Source organism: Colossoma macropomum, unplaced genomic scaffold (assembly GCF_904425465.1).
Source record: "Colossoma macropomum unplaced genomic scaffold, Colossoma_macropomum, whole genome shotgun sequence".
In the NCBI taxonomy this organism is placed as follows: Eukaryota; Metazoa; Chordata; class Actinopteri; order Characiformes; family Serrasalmidae; genus Colossoma; species Colossoma macropomum.
In genome coordinates, this window is record NW_023494785.1 from 13,160,159 (window position 1) to 13,185,771 (window position 25,613).

A 25,613-nucleotide genomic window follows, 5' to 3' on the forward strand; every position below is an offset into this window, starting at 1 on the left:
GCTTTATATCTCATCTCTCAATAGAGTTCAGAGGTTAAAACTGAATTGTAAAGACTGGAGACCGCTCCTTTCATTTATGCAACAGTACATGCAGAATAAGGGATTTTATCTTAAGTCAGACATGGGAGCCTTTTGGCTTTTATACAAAGGAAGAGACAAACTCTAATACTAAACCCAATACTAACTTAACTGGTTAATACTTAGGTTACACAGGCTAGTATTAACTATGGCTGAACATTTAATTGTATTCATATGGAAATCACAATTTGAAAGAGCACAGTTCTCATATTGAAAGAGCTGCAATTTTAATTACATCCTACATTAAACCCAAAACCATCTTAAAAGGTTTTTCAAGTGGTGAAATTTAACCTAATATTGCAGGGCTTGTGAACCAGCAGTCTGTCATTCTACATTCTGCATTCAAGACTCAAGCCTGAAAAAGGGATATACTGGAGCTTAATTTAGAGAAAATAATCACATTTAAACTGCAATATGAGTCCATTTGTCCCGAATTGTTCAGCCCTAATACTAACACAATTTGAGACTGATATGGATATTTCCAGGCTGATAGTGATAACCGATAATTAACAATTTGTTGTGGAACTTTAAAAAAATCTTTGAAAAGAACAGAAAAGCTCACCATTAGTGACCATGCATGCATCAGTGTGTGAGCCCATTTATTTGCTATGATTATCGGCTGTAATTCCAGATCCATTATTCCAATATTAATTTTCCTTTCCATCAGCGAAAATATATGCACCACTGATACACCACACACCCCTAAACACAACACAAATCTGATGCTTCAAGCCCGAGTTTTGTTCTGAAAAGTCCACAGAATGATGCTAGAAATGCATTAAAAGCCTATTATACCACATCATTCATGATTGTGACAGACCTAAAAATGAATTCTGGAGATAACTCATGATAAACACGTTACTCACCAATGGCCCCTGGGGTTCAAAAGTCCCTGAGAAGTTGAAGAGGCCCTCTGTGTCATTCAGCATTAACTAGGAAGTAAACAAAGCAGATAAAAAGTAATTACTACTTAATTAACAGTTGTGTGCCTACTGAGGTGTAGAAGCTAGGGCTGTAAAAATGCACTGTGTATTGATCTGAACATGAAGGTGATTATTCCCCTAGTTAACCACACCCACTAAACCTGGTAATTCATAGATTAGATAGAATAGTTGAATTAAGTGGGAATCATCAAAACTGTTATGGACGCTGGGCTGAATCCCTGCTCCTTCAGTTCCTCCAGTTACATCTGTGTATTCAGTGTATTTGTTTAACTAATTCAGAATCCTAAATAACCTGTGGTTTCACTACATCATTTCCTAAAATAACTGAATCATATCCTTGTGATGTCAGAGATGTATAGCCTTATTTAAACGATGTTAAATGTATTCATTCTCAGTGTTGGGAGTGACACAGCATTGCAGTATAAATTCTTGTAATCATAAAATAGTTGTGTCTAACAGAGCAATATTAATTACAGCCAATGCATTAAAAACATACATTTCCTCCATACAGATTATAGAGTCCTGTGTTTGTATGCAACTTTGATTGCGAATACAAGCAGCACAGCACAACCGCAGGAAGAGCTATAAATTCAGCGAACAACAGTAGAAGCATCTAATCACACTAATATGAAACTGATGGATAAAGATCCCCATGCTGAAGTAGAGAGCTCTCCAATCTCCCCTGAACCCATCAGACTCTTCAGAATCAGAAAGATTTTATTTCTGCGCAGTTGTTTTTGGAGTGTTTCTACTAGTATGTTTTGGGTTTTCAAACAGAATTAACTGTTCATGATTTTAACTAAGCATAACTAACTGTGTCTTGTTCAGAGTAACGACAGAGATACTGACAAGCCTTTTGATTGACTCTTTCTAAATGAATGACTGAAAAAGTGTTTTCCCTTGTACTTCCCAGTTCATAAGGGTTTTAGAGAGTAACACAGAAGTAAAGTAATGTGCAGTGAGATTTCTTTTTCCAGGCAGAAATAACTAAAATAATTCCACACCTGTTTAAGAGAAGTAATCATTAATCTGTAATGTAGTACTCTTTGCAAATTTCTATTCCAACACGTTTAACTCACGTCCTGAAGGTTGATGACAGGCCCTGGTGGTCCGGGTGGTCCTGGTGGACCAGGAAGACCGACTCCATCTTGACCTCTCTCTCCCTGCATCCCAACACACAAACACAGACGTTTAGTTTTACACATTCAGAGGCGTGCGACTGGCAGCCACAGACAGTAACATTCAGGCTATGCACGGATTCAGGTACCCTACCTTCAGACCCAGATCACCTTTCTCTCCTTTCTCTCCCTGAAAGAAACACAGAAAGAAATTAGAATATATCAATCTTTGAATATTTGGTACAGTACATCAGTATATCATTGGAGAACAGGTGAAAATGCAGTATTGGGGTTAGATGTAGAGAAAGAAAGTCCCCTAAATTGCAAATAAATCCAGTAATGCTTTCTTGTACAGTCCTTTAAGTTCTATACTGTAAAACCTAACATCTGAAAGAATTAACACAAATTAAGTACTATAGGAAATTGTTACTTATGCTGAACAATGAATCGTTGAGACAGTAACTCAGTTAATTTGAGACTTGGCTGTTCACTCCATGCACTAGTCCTAGTTTTAGTGTAATTAGAATGACCAACATTAAGTGATGGCTGCCAAATACATGAAATAGTATTGTTGCCTATATGGAGCAGCCAGCTGCCTCAGCACAAGTGAAACATGTTCTAAGTATTTTTGATTCAGCAGTTGAGCTGATGAAGTGTTCTGTATCTTATTTTGGTTTATTAAAATCAGAGCTGAATGAGCTGAGGTTCAGGTTCCCACCTGCTGAGCATGGTTCTGTGATGGCTGGACACTGCAGTGACTACTTCTGCACTCTGGGCTGATTGGTCAGCATTTGGCAAAATGATCCAGAGTAGTTTTAAGTTTTCGAGTGGCAAGATTTTTGTAAAGGCAGTGAATTTAAGTCATTGTGACATAAATTCAGTGAGTTACAATTAATGACTTGTATTGTGTTAGTACAACTATTACACGTACGTCCAAAATAAACATTTTAAGATCGACAACATGAATGGAGTTTGATTGGAGTGTGATTTACTTGATTTATTAAGTATACAACTTATATATGTTATATATATAACATGTGCTTGGTTCATACTCAGTTCAGAAAATTATTTATTGTCAAACTATTTTAGTTCCTTAAACTGAAATGGTTTAGGCGATTATTTTCCTTAAACCATTTGAGTTTACTTAACTCACCAGGTTTTATAGTGTAGGTATTAACCATGTTAGTGTGAGGTACAAACTAGGTACTAGATTCATTTGGGTGATAGTAAGTTCCAAGCCTGTCTAACTAAATTACACTGAAATGCCCATCATGTTCTAGATATTCACTGGGTAAGTGTGAAGTACACAATCTCCACAATACTGTGTAATTATTTTGGATAAAATGTATACACAGATTAAGTTCAAACAGTCTTAAATGGTACATAACTGTATATTATCTATAAATAAAATGTAGACTGTTGAAGAAAGCAGTGATTCTTGGTATAGTTTTACTGGGTTCTTCTCCATATTTTGTGCCATCATTTTAGGCCATATAACTACCTGATACTTGGTGGTGTTTCTAATTTACTTTCCTGCGTAAATCTGTGATATTATATTGAAATTTACTGTATGTTTAAATGTTCCACTTCTTGATCTAAATATTTATGAGATATTTTCTATGATCTTTATCAGCTTAATATCTAGAACCTGTTATTGATTTCACTGTCATTTAGTTTCTGCCTCAGAACTCACCATCATGTTACCCAAAATAATTATCTAGTACTTCATATCTGTACCTCACACTTACCTGGTTAATACCCAGAACTTAGGGGACCATAAAAGGGTTACAATAAATCCTATAATCACAGTTTGGCTCTCTGGGTCTTTTTTAAAACATGTTTTATTAATTTTATGACAGGTGGTCTGTGGATGAGACTGAAAAGCCCCTCAGCGGGGTACAATATGATATTAAATGCTGGTAAAAGCATCACAATCTTATGCTTTATATTAATAGAGTCAAACTATTCGTGATACATGAAGATGGAAGGAAAAAAACTTTAACTGTTGAATTGAAAGGGTTTAAACAGTTCATGAAATACTTACGTTTCTTCCAGGAAGTCCAGGTGATCCGGGTAACCCATCAGGTCCTCTAGGCCCAGGATCCCCCTACAGGATTGAAGGAAAAATGTCCATCAGTTGACAGTATGTCAAACACACGTCCTATGCTTTTCTAAATTAAGAAATGATCATGACATGTGGATTAAATTGATGTCAATTTTAAATACCTGGTAGTCGTATAAGGGAAACATGTTGACAAAATATTGAGTGGCAAAATATTGCATATAAAGGAAACGCTGTGTGCGCTCAGTGGGAACTCTAAAAATAGTGGTACATCTGTGTGTTGTGTGAAAATCTGGACTGTTCTGGTTTCTGGGATACTTTAGTGGTGCTTATACACATTAATTTCATTTTCTATCAAGTGACACAAATGAGATGAAATGAAGAGCTTGTCAGGTCTTTGGTATTACATTACAGCCATCACCAGACTAAAGCACTGTGGGTCAGAAACAGTGTGCCCTCGTATGAAGGTAGACTGCACATACATGAAGGAAGATGCGTGTGGTGAGTTCCATTGACCCCAACAGATGTGTAGTGGAGGAATTATTTGGTAAATTAAATCCTAATGGGAAGCAAATGGGCGGGAACAGCAGGCTTGCTCTGGCAACCAGGAACGGGAAACAGTGGGCCTCATTCATCAAATACGATCAAACGCAAGCATGTTGTAGGTTTGAACATAAAAAGGAGCCAAATGAAAATCTCCAGTCAGATTTATCAAAGCTGTGCAAATCACTGAACGAGAAGGCAGCATAGCAAAGGCAGGTGTACATTAATGGACACTGATATGTCCTTTTACAGTCATATGCAAAAGTTTGGGTGCCCCCGGTAAAATTACGTTTTGTTGAAAATAAGTTAACACATCCTCTACAGAGAACACACTTCTGTATATTTGAGTGCAAAATTTCTTGCTGAATTTGACATATTAGGAAAAATTAAGCATAAAATGGGGCCTGTGCAAAAGTTATGGCACACTTTACATTTTGTTTCCCTCTAATATGTTAAAAATGAGACATTTTGCACTAAAATTAGCAAAAAAAATCCATATTTAAGTGTGTTTAATGAGCATGTTAATGATTGTAAAGTAATGAATAATTACACTGATACATCCATTTATGACAGTTCACAGTAAATTATATTTCCATTGAAATGTTCACATAAAAATATATGTTTTATGGAGTATGGTAACATATGGTAACTTAAACATAAACATGGTAACATTTCAATGTTCACTCCCCAGTGCCTACAGTCCATATACGGACACTGTGCTGCAAAATTCACCTGTTTTTAATTTCTGTGATGTTACAAAATCCAACACATTTACATTTACCCCTCTATTCAGCCTTCAACAGTTTCCTCTGCTCACTCTCTCAGAGGTTAAGAGGAGTGTTTCAGCTTGGTCTGCATTTCGAATGAGGTACAATACTAGGCATCCAATTAGAACAGAGCACAGTTATGTACATCAGTCATCAGTTTATTTCTAAGTTATAAAAAATGGCAAATGGTTATACAAAAATGAATCTAACCTTCACTGAAGTTCCTGGAAGACCATTCACACCATCTTTGCCCTGAAAAATACAAAAGGCAGTTAGCACTCAGGGCTGGCCAGAATAATTTAAATATATTGGGAGCACTTTAATTTATCAGACTACTAGAAAAATGTTATGTGAAAAATTTACAAAAAAAAGACAGTATGCTCAACAAGTTTGATAAATTAAAAAAAAAGTCTTTTGAGATTAATTTTATCAAAAAAAAATGTTAGTAAACTAGTACACTATCTCAAATATAGTACAGCAGATCTGTTTACTGTGACAAAATCACAATCATTTTTCTTACTTAGTTAAGTTAGTATAGCTCAGGAGCTGATCTGCAACTACCACAAAATCAGCACATTTTAGTCAATTATTATTTTAAATAAAGTTTAGAATGCTGTAGAAAGTGGAAATGGGCGATTCGACCGGAGTCCTTGGGCAAGACTCCTAACACTACCTTTGCCTACCTGTGTAAAATGATCAAACTGTAAGTGGCTCTGGATAAGAGCGTCTGCCAAATGCCGTAAATGTAAATGTAAGACAGACGTCTAGAGCAGCATGACCAAAAAATTAACGCAAAAAACATATATGGAAACATATATATGTGTTGTCAGACAGACAACTGAAGAATGATTGTGTTTATTATTCAAAATAATTATTTTTATTATTGAAATATTATTGCTTTTGTTATTCCTTTTTGTTCTTTAGAGAAACAACATTCAAGTACTCATTGAGAAATATCAACAAATATTTGAAGTCTGTAAAATGCTGTTTTGGACCAGGTGTATTGTATATGTACACCCACCTGTGGTCCTGGAGGGCCAGGTAGACCTGGAAGACCCTGCATGGTAGGAGAGAGAACATTTGAAGCAGCGTTTATTTTTGCAAACATCAAACTTTACAAATTCCAAGCAAAAAAAAGAGTTCATCCATCTATGGAAAAATAACTCACTGGTGGCCCTCTAGGGAGCATGGGCCCAAAACCACTGCCTCCATCCACTCCAGAACCCTCAGAATCCTGCAGTAACACACATGAATGTACAATGCCTTGTCTTTGGCCATGATGCGTTCATTAATCATATGATATGATTTTGGTTTAGGCAAAGTTAGATGTAATTCTGAGATTGTTTGCGTGACCAATCCAAAAATTGTTTCCTCAGATTTTTTTACAAATGTTCAAACGATGAAGGCACATTCAACACTGAATGATAAATGAGCTGTCTTGAAAGCTAAATGTTGTGTTTTGAAGTGTCTGGTTTTGTTTGGCAGTGATGTTATTCAAAAAAGAAGAAAAGTGATAATAGTGGCCTCTGGTGGATCTTAGAAGTAACACATGGTATCTTCCAACAAGTAACCCTGGGATATACTTTAACTTAAGCCCAGTCTGAAATTTACCAGTGCATCAAAGCTGAAGCGTGCAGGCGGGCCTGGTGGCCCGGGGGGTCCTGGAGGGCCTGGCTGCCCCTTTAGGCCTTCAGATCCTACAGGCCCTGGCAGTCCTGGAACACCTGGCTGGCCTGGGTCACCCTGAGAGAGAAAGAAAAAGCCTTGAACAAAACTGTTTTGGACAGTCAATATGTGTCACATCAGAGTGAAAGGTCAGTTAAATGCTTTACTATATGCAAATAGAGACAAAGTGAACTAAGAAGGACGGCATGCAGACATCACCTTCTGTCCTGCTAGTCCAGGCAACCCTGTTTCACCCTGTCAATAAAACCACCAGTTAGATTTTATAGACATACAAAGGAACCATCACAAAACAGAACTAACATGAATTAGTCCAGGATTCAACTGTCGTGTACAATTTACCTTCTCGCCTTTTGCACCATCTTTTCCTGGTTCGCCATTCCTGCCATCAGCACCCTATAAGAGCCATCACAACAGGATCAGCACCTCTACTCACGCAACAGCAAAGCTCTGGCCTTCACCAAGACTGTATAATCTGAAATGTGTTAGTTTGCTTATATGGTATGTTTCCAGAGAGCACTTCAACAAAGAGTGGAAATTAAGACACTGTTAGACCTAGTTTAAAAAAATTTAAAAAGTTTTAACCATTTTTTATTTTATTTATCAGATTTGGCAACCCAAAGGGAGGCAGGTAGTCAGTGTCATTTTCCTTCACATAACCAATATCTGATCATTTCACTGATCTAAATGACACAAATCTTTCCTTCTACTTTTTTAAGCAATGATATGTCTACAATAGCTTAAAACTATTCATAGAAGGGGAAAATGTGTGTACAATGTTTACATTAGCTTGACACAGACAGCTAACAGTGAAAATTACAGCAGTTGTAGCCCGTTTTTAACTTACTTGGGTGTTTATAGCACTGAATGCTTGAAGGTAGTGGGTTGTTTATGCTGTGTCTACACAGTTGTTTTGGGGTTATTAAGTTAAAGGGGTTATTTTTGCTGTTTCATTGTTTAAACAGCATTTGCTATGGTATTTCAGGTGGTTGCAAAGGTGTTGCTATCTGGTTTCAGTGTTATTCTGGGTGGCTGCAAGTGTATTCCAACAAGCCCTTGCTATTGTATTTCAACTGGTTCTAGGGCACTGCTAGACAGTTAGCGTGTTGCTAGGTGTTTGTTATCCCAGGTGGTTGCTAGACTGTTGCTAAGGTGTTGCTATGTCATTGCTATGGCCCTGAAAGCTGCTGGGTTGTTCCTAGGGTGTTGCTAGGTGCTATGGTATTTAGGTGGTTTCTAGGGCGTTGCTAGGTAGTTGCTATGTTCTCCCATGTCATTGCTAGGGTGTTGTTTATTATTCAAGGTGCGTTAGCAGTTGCTAACAAATGCAAGGTGGTTGCTAGTGTGTTGCTAGGTGGTTGCAAAGTTGTTGCTAGTTGATTTCTATGATTTCTGGGTGGCTGCTATCATATTCCAAACATGATATGCAGCTGCTATTGCTATTCCAGCTGCTTGCTAGGGCATTGCTAAGATGTTCATAGGTGGTTGGTATGGTATTTCTAGGAGGTTGCTTTGGTATTTAGATGGTTGCTAGGGTGTTCCCAAGAGATTGCTAAGACATACAAGGTGATTGCTAGGGTATTACTAGATGGTTCCTATTCTATTCCAGATGATTGATGGGATGTTGCTAAGCAGTTTATATGTTATTACACATGGTTAATAGGGTGTTGCTGAGCAGTTGCTATGATATTTTAGATGGTTGCTAGGTTGTTACTAGGAAGTTGCTATAGAGTTTCAAGAGGTTGCTAGAGTATTGCTCAGTGATTTATATGTTATCCCAGGTGAGTGCTAGGGTGTTGCTATGTGGATGCTATGGTATTAGAATTGGTTGCCATGGTGCTGTTAGAACAATATACAGACAGCAAAGGCCCAAAAGCCAAGTTTGGAATATTTTAAAATATTCCTGTTTTTCAAAAGAGAAATCCACATGAGCAAAAAAGGTTTTTTCATCGTGAATGAATGGATTTTTGCCTTTGCTTTTTATGTTATCAGCAAAGTAAATAAAAGTATTTGCATTGCTGTTTGAGAGGTGACTGAGCAGTTAGTTGTAGCTTCAGTAGAATTTATACATAAAAGGCAGCTTCCCCTCAATGACACACTGACGTTCATGTTCCTTGAGACGCGTTTGGTTTCAGTAAGATCAGCTCACACACACACCCGCACACACTCACTGATCAGATTGCAGTGAAGCTCTTTCAGTTCCTTTTTCAGCAACAGGTTTGATCTTTTGATCAGTCTCCTCAACGTTCCTTCAGCTGACAGGTTTACAGTAGATTCAGCACTTTGTGGGCAAACGTACATCTTACAAAAGCTTACAGGATTAAATCAGTATCTGATTGGCCTGAGAAAAGTCTCTCTCCTTTCCACTCCCTCTCACGAGAAGTAAAACATTTGGGAACAATTACTTTGATCTGGCCTGTTTTAACACTTGCAAAATATTAATATGCACATTACTTAACATGTAGCCCTTACATGTGCAGTATTTAAAGCACTTGTAATAACAGTTTCTAAGGCAGAGTAATCCCAGACTAAACATAAAAAAGCAGTTCAACCTCAAATCTTTAAGGAACTGCAGTAATAAATAGTAAATTAAACTGGTGCTACTCTAAATTTTCATACTGAACAAACACAAAATCACACATCTTTTTACAAAAATGGGCAGAATATCTCTGCAGCAAGACAGTACAACCTCCATCCCTCTAGGCAAACAGCCAAACACATTTTAAGATGTCAATCTGATACCCTCAATCATGAAGGTCCAATGGCCAGGCTGTGGAGTTAAGATGTCAAAATTGTGTACACATTCAAAGGGCAGTTGCAGCCGGTGTGCCTGCTGAACAGACCACACAACTAGAGGAGTTTTTCTCAGTCACATTTAGAGTGAACTTGACAATGAGCGCACATGTACTTGTGCCTTTGTATTTGTGTGAGACAGCTGTAAGATAAACTACTACACATGTCACATGAGTCACTGCAAAAACATCCGACAGGGAAAACTACACAGAGTACTTAGTGGAGCTCTGGTCAATGTATCGCTAATTCGAGTGTTCCGCAAGGTCAAATTGACAATCTTAAATCATGACAAACATAAACAAGTATAAACCTTTTGACCCACAATTAGAAAAACATAAAATGTCTTGTTCTCATGCTTACTAAGTGACCTTTTTTTCCTAGAAAGCAAAGAACAGCTTGTTAAAAGCCCCATGTGCATTCTATTCTGGCCTCTCTATTGCTCTGATGAATCTATCCATTCAGACTCTGTGTCAGGCACTGAGATGGAACAGCTCTGGAGATGTTCTGTCATAGTGTAGCCTTTCTAGAAGACGGCCTAGCCTGGATAAGCCCATGTTGAAGATGTGTGTACTAATGCTAGGATTGAAATATATATATGAAAATGGGATCAGTAACAATAGCCAATGTATGTTATGGTCACTACTGGTACCTGTAACTGGTTATTTTACTTCTTTGCCCTTTGAAACTTGCAGAGAATCTCATCTCCAGTCCTTGAATCTAGTTTCTAGTCATTGATTTTGTATTCAATGGTTGGTAACTGAACTGTTGATGTAACTGATTGACCACCAAGAGTCATATCTACCAGTGATTATAAAATCCAGGACTGGAAGCTCGATTCAAGATGTGAAGTTGATGACCTCTGCACCAATCTATGAAGTGCAGTGAGCGTAAGACAGGTCAAAACTCGATGGATCAACTCATTATTTTATATAACTAAACCAGACATTACAGTTATGCGGCACTACATGTTGGTGGTAGATGGACTGCAGAAAATTGCATATTTTCTTGTTTTCAATGGAGCAATGAAAAATTCTTCCACCTCGAGTGACAATGTTCCGCTGACCACAGCGTACGTGGAGCGTTCTATCAAAACTTCTGCCGCAGCAGTGGAGTAAAGCAGAAGCTGACAATATTATCTGACAAACTAAAACAAAAAGTGAGCACAAACCATCCGTTTTCCAATTTTCTTTCTTTTCTTAAAAAGAATAGAAATGCCCATGATTACTAACTATACATGCACCAGTGCTATCAAACAATTATAATTATAGTTTATGTTTATAATAACATGTTTGCCGTCAGTATGTCATATAAACTGTTCATAGCATATTTTCCTAAAGAGGGCAACTCATTCAGTGCTATTGTTTCCTTTGCAAATCCCTGCATTGATATAAAAACATTATATTCATATTTCCTTCATACTGTATATTCAGAAACTTCTATTTCGTTTCAGTTCCACTAATCCATACAAAACTGACACCACACACAAACACACACACACACACATAAGCAACAGATAATAGCCAAAGCAGTTAGTCAACCAGAGGCTGGATGCTAAAGGCTGAGGGTTACTGTAAGATGCATGCGAGCGGAACATGTTGAGGGGAAATCCTGCCTTTTGTGGCCTTTGGCTTTAATTTACCAGCCAGGACCAGACTCTATACCTCGGCTAAGTCCTTCTCTGAGCCAAGCTCAAATGCAGACCCAGCCTCAATTCCAGACTCAACATCAAATGCAGAACCAGCATCAAATCCAGAACCAGCATCAAATCCAGAACCAGCATCAAATCCAGAACCACTAAACCAGTCCTCAATTACCTGAAACACAGCATTATTTCAGCTAAGACAGCATTATTTCAGCTTATTTCAGCTCAACACAGCACTTATTCAACAGTGCAAACACACGCTGACTCAGCTTCACCAAAACTTTCAATGCAATGTGTGAACTATGGTGAAAACCTAGTGTGTAATGGTGTTTAGCTGTTTAGCTGTGTAACTGTTGTAACTGTTGCCTTCGTTGATGTAGGTAATATTACCTAATGTTACCTACATTGATGACACTGCTGGGCTCATATCCATGGCCACATTAAGCCATTTTGAGATTTGAGGCTCTCTTTGGATGAAGACTTTGCACATGCTATACAGTCATATGCAACAGTTTCAGGAGACTGGAGAGTCCGAGTGCGAATTCAGGTGCAAATGTCTTTTCTGTTTGTCATATCACTTTACGCATACATTGCCTCTTTCAAATGTTTAAATAGTCTTTTCATTGAGGAGACATACATTTTATATAGAATGAGAGTAATGTAATGCAGTATTGGAGGCACAGAACTAGGAGATGAAGTTAAACCAAACAGGCTTATTATCAACAGCATAACAATAGCTGAGCTGAGGAACTTAGAACATTATGCTTGTGGGATGTAGTGGTATCAGAAGGATCTTGGAGCGAGAGAGAAACCCCAACGCTCCAGCTAGATGCTCCTCTCCAGGTAAAATTGGACCACTCTAGTCATAGACTTCCAGTAAATGTTAGCTACATTAAGGGGAACTGGAAAACTGTACAAATGGGGTTTTGGGCTGAACTATTGCTTTAATCTGATTAACTCTCATCAAAGGTTTTAAACAAAGAGGCATTATATTTTCCACACAACATGCAGAAGAATACTCACTGGAATTCCAGGTTTACCCATCTCCCCATCCTTCCCATCTTTTCCAGGTGCTCCTGGAGGCCCTGTTGGCCCTGGAGAGAGACCTACAGCAGGGCCAGGAGGGCCAGGCTTCCCTGGAGGCCCTGGAGGACCCGGTGGACCCTGGAAAAGACACACCAAGGTCAGAAAGTATTCACTAGGCCTGCAAGTCTTGAATTGTTTTCTTATCAGGTAGTATTTTAGAATTTACTTTAGTGTTGTGTTGTGTTTTTGCATTACATCTTGATATGTTTATTTTATATTTACATTATCAAAAATGTTTATGTCATTTGATGAGATAAAGAAAACTCACCCTGATGACTTCAGTGTCACTGTCAAAGTCCTCAAATCCTGAGCCATCAATAGCATCCTGTGTAAAGAGAAATATGACAATGATCTTACCTCAAGACACATCAGTGACAATCCTTAAAGGAGTAGCTTAATAAAAAAAACAGCTGTCTAGATCCCATGTGTCAAACACAGGACCTGCAGGCTACGTCAGGCCTGTGGCACAATCCTATCCAGTCTGCTATGCCTTCTATTGATATTAGCCCCTTTCGCAATGCGCTGCACTACAGTTCCCAGCATGCACTGCGAAGTAATGTGCACTCTGAGCCCCACAGAAAGAAAGAAAAGAAAAGCTGCCAGGTGTCTATATACATATAATTTTTTTTGGAATATTTCAAGTATTAATGTAATATTTCAAAGGTTGACTGTATTTGAACGAATCGACTTGAACTTTACTTTTTTGAGGGTAATAGCATAAAACATCTGTGGCCTGTGTATCTGTCTGATGGAAAAACCAAGGTTACTGTTTGGATTCCCTTTTTCACACACTTGCCTGATATCTGGCCTTAGACAAGATCAAGAACGTACCACATATCGAAACCCTGCTGATCGCCCTGGTGGTCCAGGAGGTCCAGGAAGCCCAGGCAGACCAACTCCAGGATCACCCTAAAAACAAAACTTATCAGTACGCTGGGTTTTCCCATTTAACCCTTAAAAATCCCCATCATCACTGGAAATAACCAAAGCATGGTTTAAGCTGATATTAATTGTTTTTTACTTGTTGTTCATTTAAAAAAGTATAGAAATTCTGATGAACATGTGAATTCTAACCTATCAATCAATACCACAATTTGTTTTCATAAGTAGAAGAGATGTTTCAACATGATTTGGATTTGAAGAAGTTATTTTTACTGTGCTCGGTCTTGTTTTGCAAAAAGAAAACCATCCTTTACAGTGCAGACTCAAACTTGTCAATGCAGAATGCTTGAATGTAAATATAATTCATTGTGCAAATAACTATGTAATAAGCTGTGCAATTCAATTTGAATTTGAGAGAAAAACAACAGTAAAATACAGCAAAAACAGCTTCTCAGGGTTGTATGGTCATAGTTGGAACCTCACCATGCCATATGATATACGCATGGCCATGCTCAAGTGTACAAAGTGTATAGTGTGGTAGTTTTTACCTTTTCACCTTTGAGGCCTGGATCACCTGGTAAGCCCGGAAATCCTTGAGTTCCAGTCTCACCCTGCAGGAAAACAGCAAGATATATGTTTAAATATTACACAATTTAACTCCACTGAGCAGTTTAACACCACATACACACTCACACAGATGTACCCCATATGTGAGAAGTGAACCTCTTATTTTGAAAAGGGAGAAAAGCAGGTCACAGTGCTGGATTTAGTTTAATCAGGCACACAGGTGTGGAGGCAGGTGCTGCTATTATCCCCCAATCAAACCTACAGACAGATGAAAGGCTCTGAGACCACCACTGAAGCCTCGCTTGCTTCTCTGTGTGTGCTGTTTGGTTATACTTTACTCTCCAATCAACCAGCCATGCCTAACCAATAATGGGGCTGCATCCAGAGTTATTCTGCTCCCCTCATTTCACAAAACATTTCCATGCACTTTTTTGGCTTGGAAGTCAGCTCTGCAGCACATATGTGGAACTATATGTGAAGTTTGAGGTGGTTTGGTTGGTATGGTGTGAATAAACACAGTTTATTTGATAGTACATAGAGTAAAGAATATATGTCCTCATGTTGAGCAATCATTCTGGCAATCAAAGTTAGTGAAAGTGGTAAAAATATCACGGTGGGAAAAACTTTGGTGGAACTCTTTGGTGTTCTTTCACAGTTGCAATGACTCAGTCACAGCCTGGCACCCCACATCTCACGATTTTCTTTAAACATAAACACATCCGCATACGAACACAACACTGACGTCACAAGACAGGAACGAGAGATCAAATAATACTTACTGGTGCTCCATCATTTCCACGGCTACCCTGAAAAACAAATAATTTCCACATTAATTCTGAATTCAGAAGATGAACAGACTGATACACATATATTTAGGACATAATGAAACATCCTGAAATGTACGGTTTTCCAAAATCACACATTTTCCGCATTCAAAAACATGAGCCAAGAGAATTGTTTGATTTACAAACTGAAAATCATCAACAATAATTGCAAATACATTTCATGTTTGCGTAAAAGGCCATATATGTCTGACTCTACTCCATTCAACTGAATGGAAATGTGTGGCATAATTAATAGATATGCATTAAAATTTCAGCCACCGAATATTTTCAGACAAAAATAGTCATAAATTGCATTTTTGGTTTTTGGGCAAAAGAGTAATAAACAAACAAAGATTAAACAAGTGCCAAAATCTAAGACTTCATTAAAAATTAAATAGTAAAGAAAATGAGAAACAATGATAAGAAGTGCTGTTTCTTTTGCTGTGCTGCTCAGTGAAGACACATTGAAACAGTTTGAGCAGCAGTGGATCAACAGTGCAAATATCAGCCATGTGGAACTGTCTCCCAGTTTCTACAAGGGACATTAGACGAGCGAGTTATAATCTCATTATAATGTTCATTGTAAATATTAAGAGGGGGTACACCCAAAAACGTCTAGGTTACAGGTTTAATACCAGTTGAAAACATAACTTCCTGTTCGATATGCAGAATACAGCAAAACAACAGAAGCAGAAAAGAAAGTCACAGCTGCATGAATTGACAGATGAATTGACAAACAACAAAACAACAGTGCAGGCACTGAATTTCACAGTCTTACTGTAGCCTATATACTGCAATAATTTTAGTAAAATCATTATGAATATAACTGGTTAATTTAATGACAATGTCCTAAATTTAAGTTTCCATTTCTACCAAGAATTTTCATTTTGGTGCATCATTAATAATTAAATTATGTTCATAAAACAATCTATTCTTTTGGAGTGTGTCAGAAGAGATCCATTATGGCAAAAGTCTAAAGGCCTAAAATATCAAGAAGATACGGCACATCTGTAGCTTAATATAAACAGGTGCAATGGAGGATATGGCTAATTATTACTGTCTGAGTATGTAGACTTTAATGCAAGGAATTGTATAACACCACAACATACCGCTAACGTTGCTGCCAACAAATTATTGCTGAGAACAAACAGCTGACTAAACCCAGTCTTACATTATGGAGAAATATGAGATTGGCAAACCCACTTTCAAACTATTGAATTCAAAGATCTACTTTACAAGGTAATGACAAGCTCTTAAATGAGGTGAAAGCCCTCTGATCAACAAAACAAAACCGGGCTTAATCCTCGTATGACTCTCAAAACAACAGACTGCTGAAAAACAAAGCTTGTTGGTGACTGAGCTGCCAAACGAGCCAGTGAAGCAGAAGAGATGGGTGTTATGAATTGAGCAAAAAAGGTTTAATCATCTGCCAAAGAGTTCAGCATGTTTGGTGAAAAGCTAAGCAGAAACAGTCAGATGTGGTGTGGCATGACAGCAGTACTAAGACACCGTGGTGAGACCCAAGAAAGCATCACTTCAGCAGCTCAGATTTACAAGATCAAGTTGAATTTACGGGAAGAGAAATGTTTTTAACACAACAATAATTAGAATGGGTGTCAATTTATTTTGTGACGTGCTCAGTGTTTAATATCTCTTAACTCCCTTAAAACATTGGGCCTCATTCCAATACCAACTGTTCTTGAGAAGAAATTTTTTTCTTACACAGTTTACATGAAGATCCTGAGATTCACCGGTGTTTTCTTATATGGGATTTGTTGTTAGGTAAGAACAGAATCTACACACACTCAGGAGCACAAAGGTGTGAATGATTCTGCAGTATATCATAAACGTCGTAAATCTGATGTCAACTTTTTCTTAGGTCCTTTCTCTTGAACACATTTAAGGTAGGTATCAGTGAATGAGGCCCATTTTCACAATAAGGAGGGCAGTTCAATTCTGAAGATAAGTGAGTTCCAGGTTAAGGTGCACTTACTGGCAGGCCGTCCTTCCCTGGAACTCCAGGAGGTCCTGGTGGTCCCTGAGGGCCCTGGGGACCTGGCTGTCCAAACCAAGCTGAGTTGTCTCCTCTTGGGCTAGATGGGCTTGATGTGCCTGGAGGTCCTGGAGGTCCTGGAGGTCCAGGATCTCCTTTCTCTCCTTTCTGTCCTGGCATCATCAGTGGATATTCCTATCCATGACCAAAGGACAAACAAAATAATGGACCCGATATGCAAAAAAAGCAGACAGCACTAGTTCCTAGACTGATGTGACAGAATTAAATCAATATGTCAATATGTAATACAAAAATATGGTTTCTGTTCCACATGAAATAAATTAACACAACAATAACTGGAAGTCATAATAACAAAATGTTTCTCCTTACATCTCCTTTTTGATATACGGCTTCCTCTGTCCTGGTTGGCTCTGTGCATTCAAACAAAAACAAAGAATAATGAAATCTTTTAACAGACTTGATGGGGAAGTGCTTAATTTAATAGATGTTATAAAACAGAGCTGCACACAAACAAGAAATAAATAAAGCTTAAGAACAAATCCCAAATAAGAAAATATTGGTGAATGTCAGAATTTTTGTAAAAACACACATTTGTGGGTATAAGACCAGTTGGTGAATAAGGCCTCTAAATAAACTCTAAACAATGTCTCCAGTACATCACTTTCATTTGTCCAGGTTTTCTTTAACTACAGGTTCTTGGACAATTTGTTTAATTAGTGGATGTAGCTGTAGAAAACTTCAGTTCTTTACATGACACTTTACGCTTAAAGATGAGCTAACTCACTCTTCTCAGTGACGATCTCGATCTCCTGACCAGAGGACCCCTCCTCCAGGTCCTCATCATCAAGTGGAGCTTCAGAGGATGCTTCAGTAGGGGGCGCTCTGACAGGAATAGTCTCGTCTTCCTCAGGCTGTGAGCGGAAGAGCAGAGAACTGAGTAATAGGCAGTTTGCTCAAATGAACTTTTGAGGCACCGATCAAAAGATTGCATAGCATCTTTGAAAATGCGCTCGATCTTAATCAATGAAAACATTTTTCTGTAAAATTGCAGCCAAATAGCTGTTTAGTTTTGCTCTGAATCCATAAAGCACTCAGAGAATCTTTTCTGTGCAACTATGAGAAGCTGTTTGTTAGATCTAACAAGGTTAATAGGTATAGGTGTCAACCTTCAGAGACACTAGCTCTTCACAGCATCCAAACTGTATCATCCAAACTGTAAGCACTGCAGCCCTATTTCCAGAGGTTATGCCTTAATGTCTGCTAAGTTCCTTGATTGACAACCATACCCAATCAGTCTCTGTAACTCAGTACCTGGTACCAGCCTTGTTTGCTCTCCTTTTGTGTTGGGTTTGCTCACTGGAGCCTAGACTCACTAAGTCCAGATTAACTATGTAAAATTATCTTGTTAAAACTGAAAGAAGTACCATTACTGAGTCAAGAGAATAAAAATATGCTGAAAAATAATCAATGCCCTGCTGAGACTCACCCAGTAAAGCCTGAAATTGTCAGATTTTGTGGGAGTTTTTCAGACCGCGCCATACAACTTCTACGCAACATCACATGCACAGGCTCAGAAAGAAGTTCTGGCTTGATGTTTAGGTCTCGAATGCAAAACATCCTCGGAAGACACATCCTTCACCAAGTTTTGACTGAGTTTTCTCTGAATACTCTTTAAACCTGCTTGCAAACATCAGATTCATCCGCTCAGAGAAGAGGTCCGCAATACAACCAACGTTACAAACTGCACATTATGTGCTATTACACATTTCTCCAAATCTCATGTAGTGCAGCTTTAAAAACACAAAAGAGTCTCCGTGTATAGATTGTAACTGTGCTGTTATTTCATTTGAACCGTGATGTCTTTTCTTTCCAAGGTTTTGCTAATCTTCCCACATAAAGCACTTCCAGGTTTTGTATCTAAAAGGAAAAGTGCTGCATAAATAAAGATTATAGTTAAGTGGTCATTTTGACCTGCGTCCTGCTTTGGCCTCCATTAGACCACACAGCAAAGCACAGGAACTGCACAGGAACATAATCACTGAAGCTAGAGCGGAGAACTTTCAATAAACGTGTGTGCGTGTGTGTGTGTGTGTTCAGTGGAGGAGGCAGGATATGGGAAGGTGTCTGTATGTGTGTGTGTATTTCTGTTATAAGTCAAACTGCTGTTTGAAGTGGATCTCATCCCAGCATCAAAGCAAATCTGGTGAAGGTCAAATTTAAGTATTCATCAAATATATATTTCCAAGAAAATCGCTTTAATGGAGAAGTATTTGTACTGGTGAAATGCCAACGTTATCACAATGTTTAGGCTCCCAGGATGCCTTCAAAGACTTTCACAGAGTCGTTCAAGGACAAGGCAGACTTCTGAGGTCAGGACGCCGATAGTGAGTGAATTCTGCGCTCTTATCTTTAAAGGCAGACTGCGGAGCTATTAAGAAATGCAGAACGTCTCAGTGTGTCAGAAAGAGCTCTTTCAGTGAAGGAAATGTTTTCCTTCTGACACTCCAGCAGTGTGAGCGCTGGCATGCTCGTCGAGTTTCAGCACGACTCGCTGAGAGCGCAGCCAAGCAGAGTGTGTGAGCCTGTGTGAGTGAAATGTGTGTGCAGGCTCACAGTAACTGTCTGTTCTGGTTGTAAGACGGAACTGTTTAAATGTTTTGATGTCTCTGCGTTTTTTCAGCCAAGACGGCTGAGCTCAGATATGTGAACATGTGTGTTGTTGCTCACCACGGGGTATTTTCTCTCCTCCACGACTTTCTTCACTTCGTCCATCGTCTCTGTGTCGTCATAAACGTCATCCCCACTGCCGTACCCGGACGCCTGTAATAGCACATACACAGTCTCTCCACAATAACCCCTTAAAGTCAACATGAATCGGAAGCCATGATGCATTTCTCTTCCTCACTGTGATGTATTTCTTAGTGAAATGCAGTATGGAGGGTCTCTGTGCTAGCTGAGCGTTTTTCTTGGTGATAGGTGGGGGTGGTGGATGGTGGCTGATAAATAGTAATAAAAATCAGAGGGCATTTCAGAGGTGGACAAAATAACTACACAAAACAAGAACTGTGTCTTTTAACTGATATGATGAATTGTAGTTAATATAGCCAGAGACATGAACCAACAAAGCAAAAAACATGACATTTTTAATCAGGTTGACTTTAGATGCCCTGGCTTTCATTCATCACTCCAATACCTTAAGATTAACTCAGCTTGTTTGCATAGTTTTGCTGTAATTTTACTGTAATTACTGAATAATAAACTTTACAATGTAATACGCTTGGAAACTTATGAGGTTAATTGATATACATATGCCTGTGTAAACTTTAGCAATATCTTGTTTTTGAAAATGTTTTTAATGAACAAGAATGTTTTCTTTGCTGATTTATAATGACAAAGGGATTAAATAAAAAAAATTAACTTACTCCAGTGGTTTAGAGTAAACAGCATCATTCAGAGTGGTTTAATGTGAAATGGTTCATTGTAGAGAAACGCACTGACTCAGATTTATACAATGATTTGTACAATGCAGCTGCAAGAGAATACGGTACAATTATGTTCGCAGATTAAAGGTATTGAAAACATACCCTTTACCACCACAGTGACAGTTGTTCTTTTCCCTCGAGTGCAGACATCAGACAATCTTTCTATAACCATTTTATGCACTAATTTTCTGCGAGGGATTTTAGAAGGATTAAAAGCTGAACGTCTGGTTTATGTTACAGTTGTTGTGAACAATTCTGGCACGCAATAAATGGCACTTTTATTTTTTGTTGCTCAAGATAAATGGTGTTGGGAGTGGGCTTTACATGTGTAAGAAATACCAGTGCAATATCATCATTAGCACCACCTTTATTAGAGAAAAAAAAATCTAATAAACTTGTTCACAAAAAAGGTCCATCAGGTGATACACTTTCTAAACCTCTTCTAGTTATGAATGGATATACAGCATTTTGGAACGAAACTAACAGTCATCCTCAGTCTATGAGTTGGTTTTTAATGTGAATTCCCTGATATGCCATATGAAAAGCTTTGGTAAAATATATGAAATGTAACTGAATATTTGAAACAACTCATCTTTTACATAAGTTTTTCATAGTCACTTGTCATGTCCAGTGGCAAACCCAAATGTGAAAACATTACCCATCAATGCTCAGCTTTAACCACTAGAGGGAGCCATAAGTCAATTTTAGAGTCCTCTGTGGTACTAAAAGAACAGCAAAACCTCATCACTGCACTCTCTCCAGCACTTTCCCTAATGCATCTGATTCCACTCATCAGCCAATTATCCCGTAATGTATCATGCGGCGTGCTGGTTCATACTTTAGTTTTTATAGGCAAACAGAGTGAAATCATAAGGATTTTAAAAGGAACTTATGGGAGACATTTCCACATTGTCATACTGGACTTTCATGTTAGCAGTTCAAAGCTCTGGAGGCAAATCAAAGAGGGAAGAAGTGGATGTGAGAGAGGACACAGAAAAAACAGAGCCGTCCCACAGGACACTCACATAGGGGTCATCCTCCTCACACTGCTCATCAGGGGCCCGCGGGTCCGGAGTCAGCACCAACTGCTGGATAGATCCCTGTAGAGAGAGAGAGAGAGAGAGAGAGAGAGAGAGAGAGAGAAAGGAGAGACAGAGAGAGAGAAAGGAAGGAAAGGCAGAAGGAGAGAGAGAGAGGGGGGGGTAGAAGGAGAGAGAGAGAAAAGAGAAAGATAAAGGAAGGGAAGAGGGAGAGAGAAAAAGACAGAGAGAGCAAATGGGAGAGAGAGAGAGAGAGAGAGAGAGAGAGAGAGAGAGAGAGAGATCAAACGAGAGACAGAAATAAGAAAAAGAGAGAGAGAATCCAACAAAAGAGGGAGAAAGTAAGAGAGAGAAGGATGAAAGAGAAAAGAAGAGAGGGAGAAAGAAAGGAAGAGATGAGATGAGAGAGATGGAGATTAAGAGAGGACAGGGGGAGAAAGCAGGACAGGGAAAGAGTGAGAGAGGTAGGGTAAAAAGAAAAATGAGAGACAGACAGAGAGAGAAAGTGAAAGAGAGAGAGGGGGGGAGGGGGGGAAGAGAGAGATTAACGAAATGAGTTTATTCAATCGGTTCTGAAGAAACAGTTTTTTGCACATTTATTCCAGAAAAAAAAATGATACCTCAACTCACAAACAGGATCCACACTTAAATACAAATCAAAAACATTCTTTCAACAATGTGTCAACGATTAGGCTCACTCGCATTCAACACAAACTAAAAAAACACAGAGTTTCACACAACATTTTGTTACACGCTCTTTTTCCTTTTGGCTTGTCCTTCAAGTTCTAGGCCATTAAATCCCTCACCCTGCTAGTCTTTGACTTTGTGCCACCTGCACAGCGAACAGCTGAGAGGCTCTCAGTGCCTCTCTGCACAGAGGAGTTCAACCAAACTCACAGAGGCGGAGTTGGCAGATTATTTGTACACAGAATCCAGAGGACTAACACCTGTTTTCCATTCACTGAATCCTTTTAGAAGCTTGGAGAGAGATAGAGTGTGATGCAGAGAGAGAGAGAGAGAGAGAGAGTGAGAGAGAGAGAGTCTGCCTGCAAACATGGGTAAACTAAATTAGTTCCACATGTCAGAGTAGTAAACAGAGCTTAGAGAGGAACCAACAGGCGCTCCGAGCAATTTTTATTTTTCTATTCACAGGCAGTGCCATCTTCACTGACCTGACGAGAGGTGAGACGACAGCGAGCGCAAAAACATTAACCACAGCTAAATCATCCATGTTACTTGCATCAGGAATGAGTTTTCTTATTAGGCATGTAGTTCACAGCACAAGGACACTTGGAGAGTAGAACTGGACACTGGGAGGTGTTCTCAGCTTAGAGAATGACTAGAGAATTTTAACCTCTTATACTCAGGGCCTGTATGTGGGTCCACACTTCAACCCCTAACTACTACAAAGCTTACATAGTATTTACTGATGAATATTTATAGCATAAATGACAGGTCTTCAACTGGGGAAATAGGATGAATTTTTAAATGGCCCTATCCTACATTTGCCTTTTTGTATGTTATTTTTATGTCATAATTCCTCTTCATATGATTGTTTTCCAATCTCTCTTTATCCCTTAGAATTAAATATGCTGTTTTTCTTACTGTGCATTTAAGACCGACATATCGCTGCTGTCGGAACAAAACCTCGTCTCTCCATTTTTGTCATTTTACAGTTTTTGACACAATTTGAAAATGCCTGCTGCCCTTTACATTGTGTGTAAATTTCATGAAGAACGCACCAAATGAAATGGCCCAGAATGACTTGGAAAAAAGTCCAGTTCCAATGACTGAAATTAAAAGTAAAGTATGTTTTTTTTTTTCTTCTCCTGTAAAGTTATTATTCTGGATTTTGTTCCGACAGCAGTGATATGTAAACGACCTGTGTTCTGATTCGCTGCTCTGTATTGAATCACATTCCAAAAGCAGTCCAGGCTGAAACACTCCTTAGAGCTCCTTAGTGTGAATAGATGGAGCCAACCTCCTGTAGTCCAAATAGGAGGATATCTGTAAATGTGTTATTTTTTGTAACATCACAGAAACAGTTGTTGTTTTTGCAGCCTAACTTCCTAAATGGACCGCATGTACCAAAGAGTGAGTATGTTTTAAAACTTCAGTCATATTTACAGTGCCCTCCACAAATATTGGGGCCCCTGGGAAACATGAGCAAAACAGGCTGTAAAAAAGTTCTTTACTGTTTATCCTTTTGATCTTTTATTCAAAATATTACAAAAATCTAACCTTTATTTGAAGTGCACTGACTAAAAGAGAAAACAAAATCTTATTATGACACTGATTTTTTTCTCAAATCTATGTGTGCCATAGTTCTTGGCACCTTTTCGTTTAATGCTTTGTGCAGCCTCACTTTGCAAAGATAACAGCTCTGAGTCTTCTCTTACAATGCTTAATGAGACTGAAGAACGCATGGCAAAGGATTTGAGACCATTCCTCCACACAGAACCTCTCCAGATTCTTCAGATTCTGAGGTCCACACTTTGCACACTCCTCTTCAGCTCATCCCATAGGATTTATGTCAGGGGACTCGGGCAACAAGTTGTCCAGAGCCTTTGGAAGAAAAACAGCCCCACAGTATCACAGATCCACCACCATATTTCACAGTGGGGATGGGGTACTTTTCTGCAAGGCATGTTTGTGTGCACACTAAAGTAACCTCTGGTGTTTGTTGCCAAAAACCTCTGTTTTGGTCTCATCTGTCCGTAGAACACGGCCCAACTGAAAGGTTGAGTAATGTATGGCAAACTGTAGGAGCTGGAGTCTGTTGGTCCTTGACAGCAGAGGCCTCCTTCTGGCAACCCCCCCCCAAAACAACTTGTGGTTATATAGAAGGTGTATGATCGTGGTTTGGGAGATATTCTGATCCCAAGACCTAACTAATTTCTGCAATTTCCCATCTGTGATCCTTAGAGATTCTTTGTCCACTTGAATTATGCTCCTCACTGTGCGTGGGGTCACTATAGATGTATATATATGTTCTCTTCCTGGCAGGTTCTTCACAGCTCCAGTTGTTTAAACTTTGTGATTATTGCCCTGATAGTGGAAATGGGCATTATAATAACTTCTTGTTTGTAACAACATTATAATAATTTCTTGTAGCCATTTCCTGATTCGTGCAGCTCAACAACATTTGTCGTACATCATTGCTGTATTCTGTGGTCTTTCTCACAGTGATGGATGACTGAGAAAATCTGACGTGTGTTATCTCATACATATTCCTATATGAAGTCATGGCTGATCATTTAAGTGTTCTTTATTGCTCAGGGGATTTTTAAAACAGAAAATACGAATGGAAATATAAACTTCACTCTTAAAAATTTCTAGAGATGCCAACAATTTATACACATAGATTTAAGAAACAATTTATGACAAGATTTAATCTTTATTTTCAATCATTATACCTTAAATAAGAGTTCGATTTTTGCTAATATTTTGAATGAAAGATCAAAAGGATAAGTAATTAAGAATATTTTACCACCCATTTTGCTCATGATTACCAGGGGTGCAAATATCTGTGGAAGGTACTGTATATAAGAACTTATTTTTTTCAGATTTACCAAAATTTTACCATGATCAGCATTTCACACAAAAACTCAGAAGACACAAACAAGCCTTTTGAATAGTAAATATGCTGTATTTGCATTGTAGACATTGTAACCCCTGGTTCCTATCACCACCACTGTGCAGAGTAGGTAAATTTCTCTACAATGTGCCTTTGCAGATCAAAACACACTGGCTGATATTGATTACATGTCTATGTCTACAATTGTATTATGCAGAAATTTTGAAAAATTGGTGGAATTCCCTTTCCCCCCCTTCCATGTGTGCTGTAGCGTAATAGCCTTTCTTATATGTTCCCATGGACACAGATGACTAACAGAAAGTTTGAGCAAAGCTGTGCATGTTATGGCAGACTGCTCTACTGACTGTTCTCTGTAATCTGTGCTGCAGCAGGGAAAGCCCAGCTCCACACCATCAAACAACTGCATCACTTGTTTACAGTAATCAGGGATTTCCACTGAGAAAGACTGCACTATGCCCACAATCCTGCACGTGTGCCCACCATCACCCTC

The 25,613-nt window shown here is 38.7% G+C and overlaps 1 protein-coding gene across 1 annotated transcript in view; it reads right to left on the reverse strand.

Annotated features, from left to right (window-relative positions):
- Window positions 1-25,613, reverse strand: part of col15a1a (collagen, type XV, alpha 1a) — a 93,992-nt gene that overhangs the window by 22,901 nt on the left and 45,478 nt on the right. Inside the window, 20 exon segments of the mRNA XM_036578136.1 lie at window positions 945-1,010; window positions 2,102-2,185; window positions 2,295-2,330; window positions 4,185-4,247; window positions 5,723-5,764; window positions 6,534-6,569; window positions 6,681-6,746; window positions 7,124-7,255; window positions 7,397-7,432; window positions 7,538-7,591; window positions 12,654-12,794; window positions 12,985-13,041; window positions 13,548-13,625; window positions 14,147-14,209; window positions 14,945-14,971; window positions 16,983-17,177; window positions 17,373-17,413; window positions 17,788-17,914; window positions 19,731-19,823; window positions 21,511-21,585. Of these exon segments, the coding sequence (XP_036434029.1) occupies window positions 945-1,010; window positions 2,102-2,185; window positions 2,295-2,330; window positions 4,185-4,247; window positions 5,723-5,764; window positions 6,534-6,569; window positions 6,681-6,746; window positions 7,124-7,255; window positions 7,397-7,432; window positions 7,538-7,591; window positions 12,654-12,794; window positions 12,985-13,041; window positions 13,548-13,625; window positions 14,147-14,209; window positions 14,945-14,971; window positions 16,983-17,177; window positions 17,373-17,413; window positions 17,788-17,914; window positions 19,731-19,823; window positions 21,511-21,585 (1,512 nt within the window).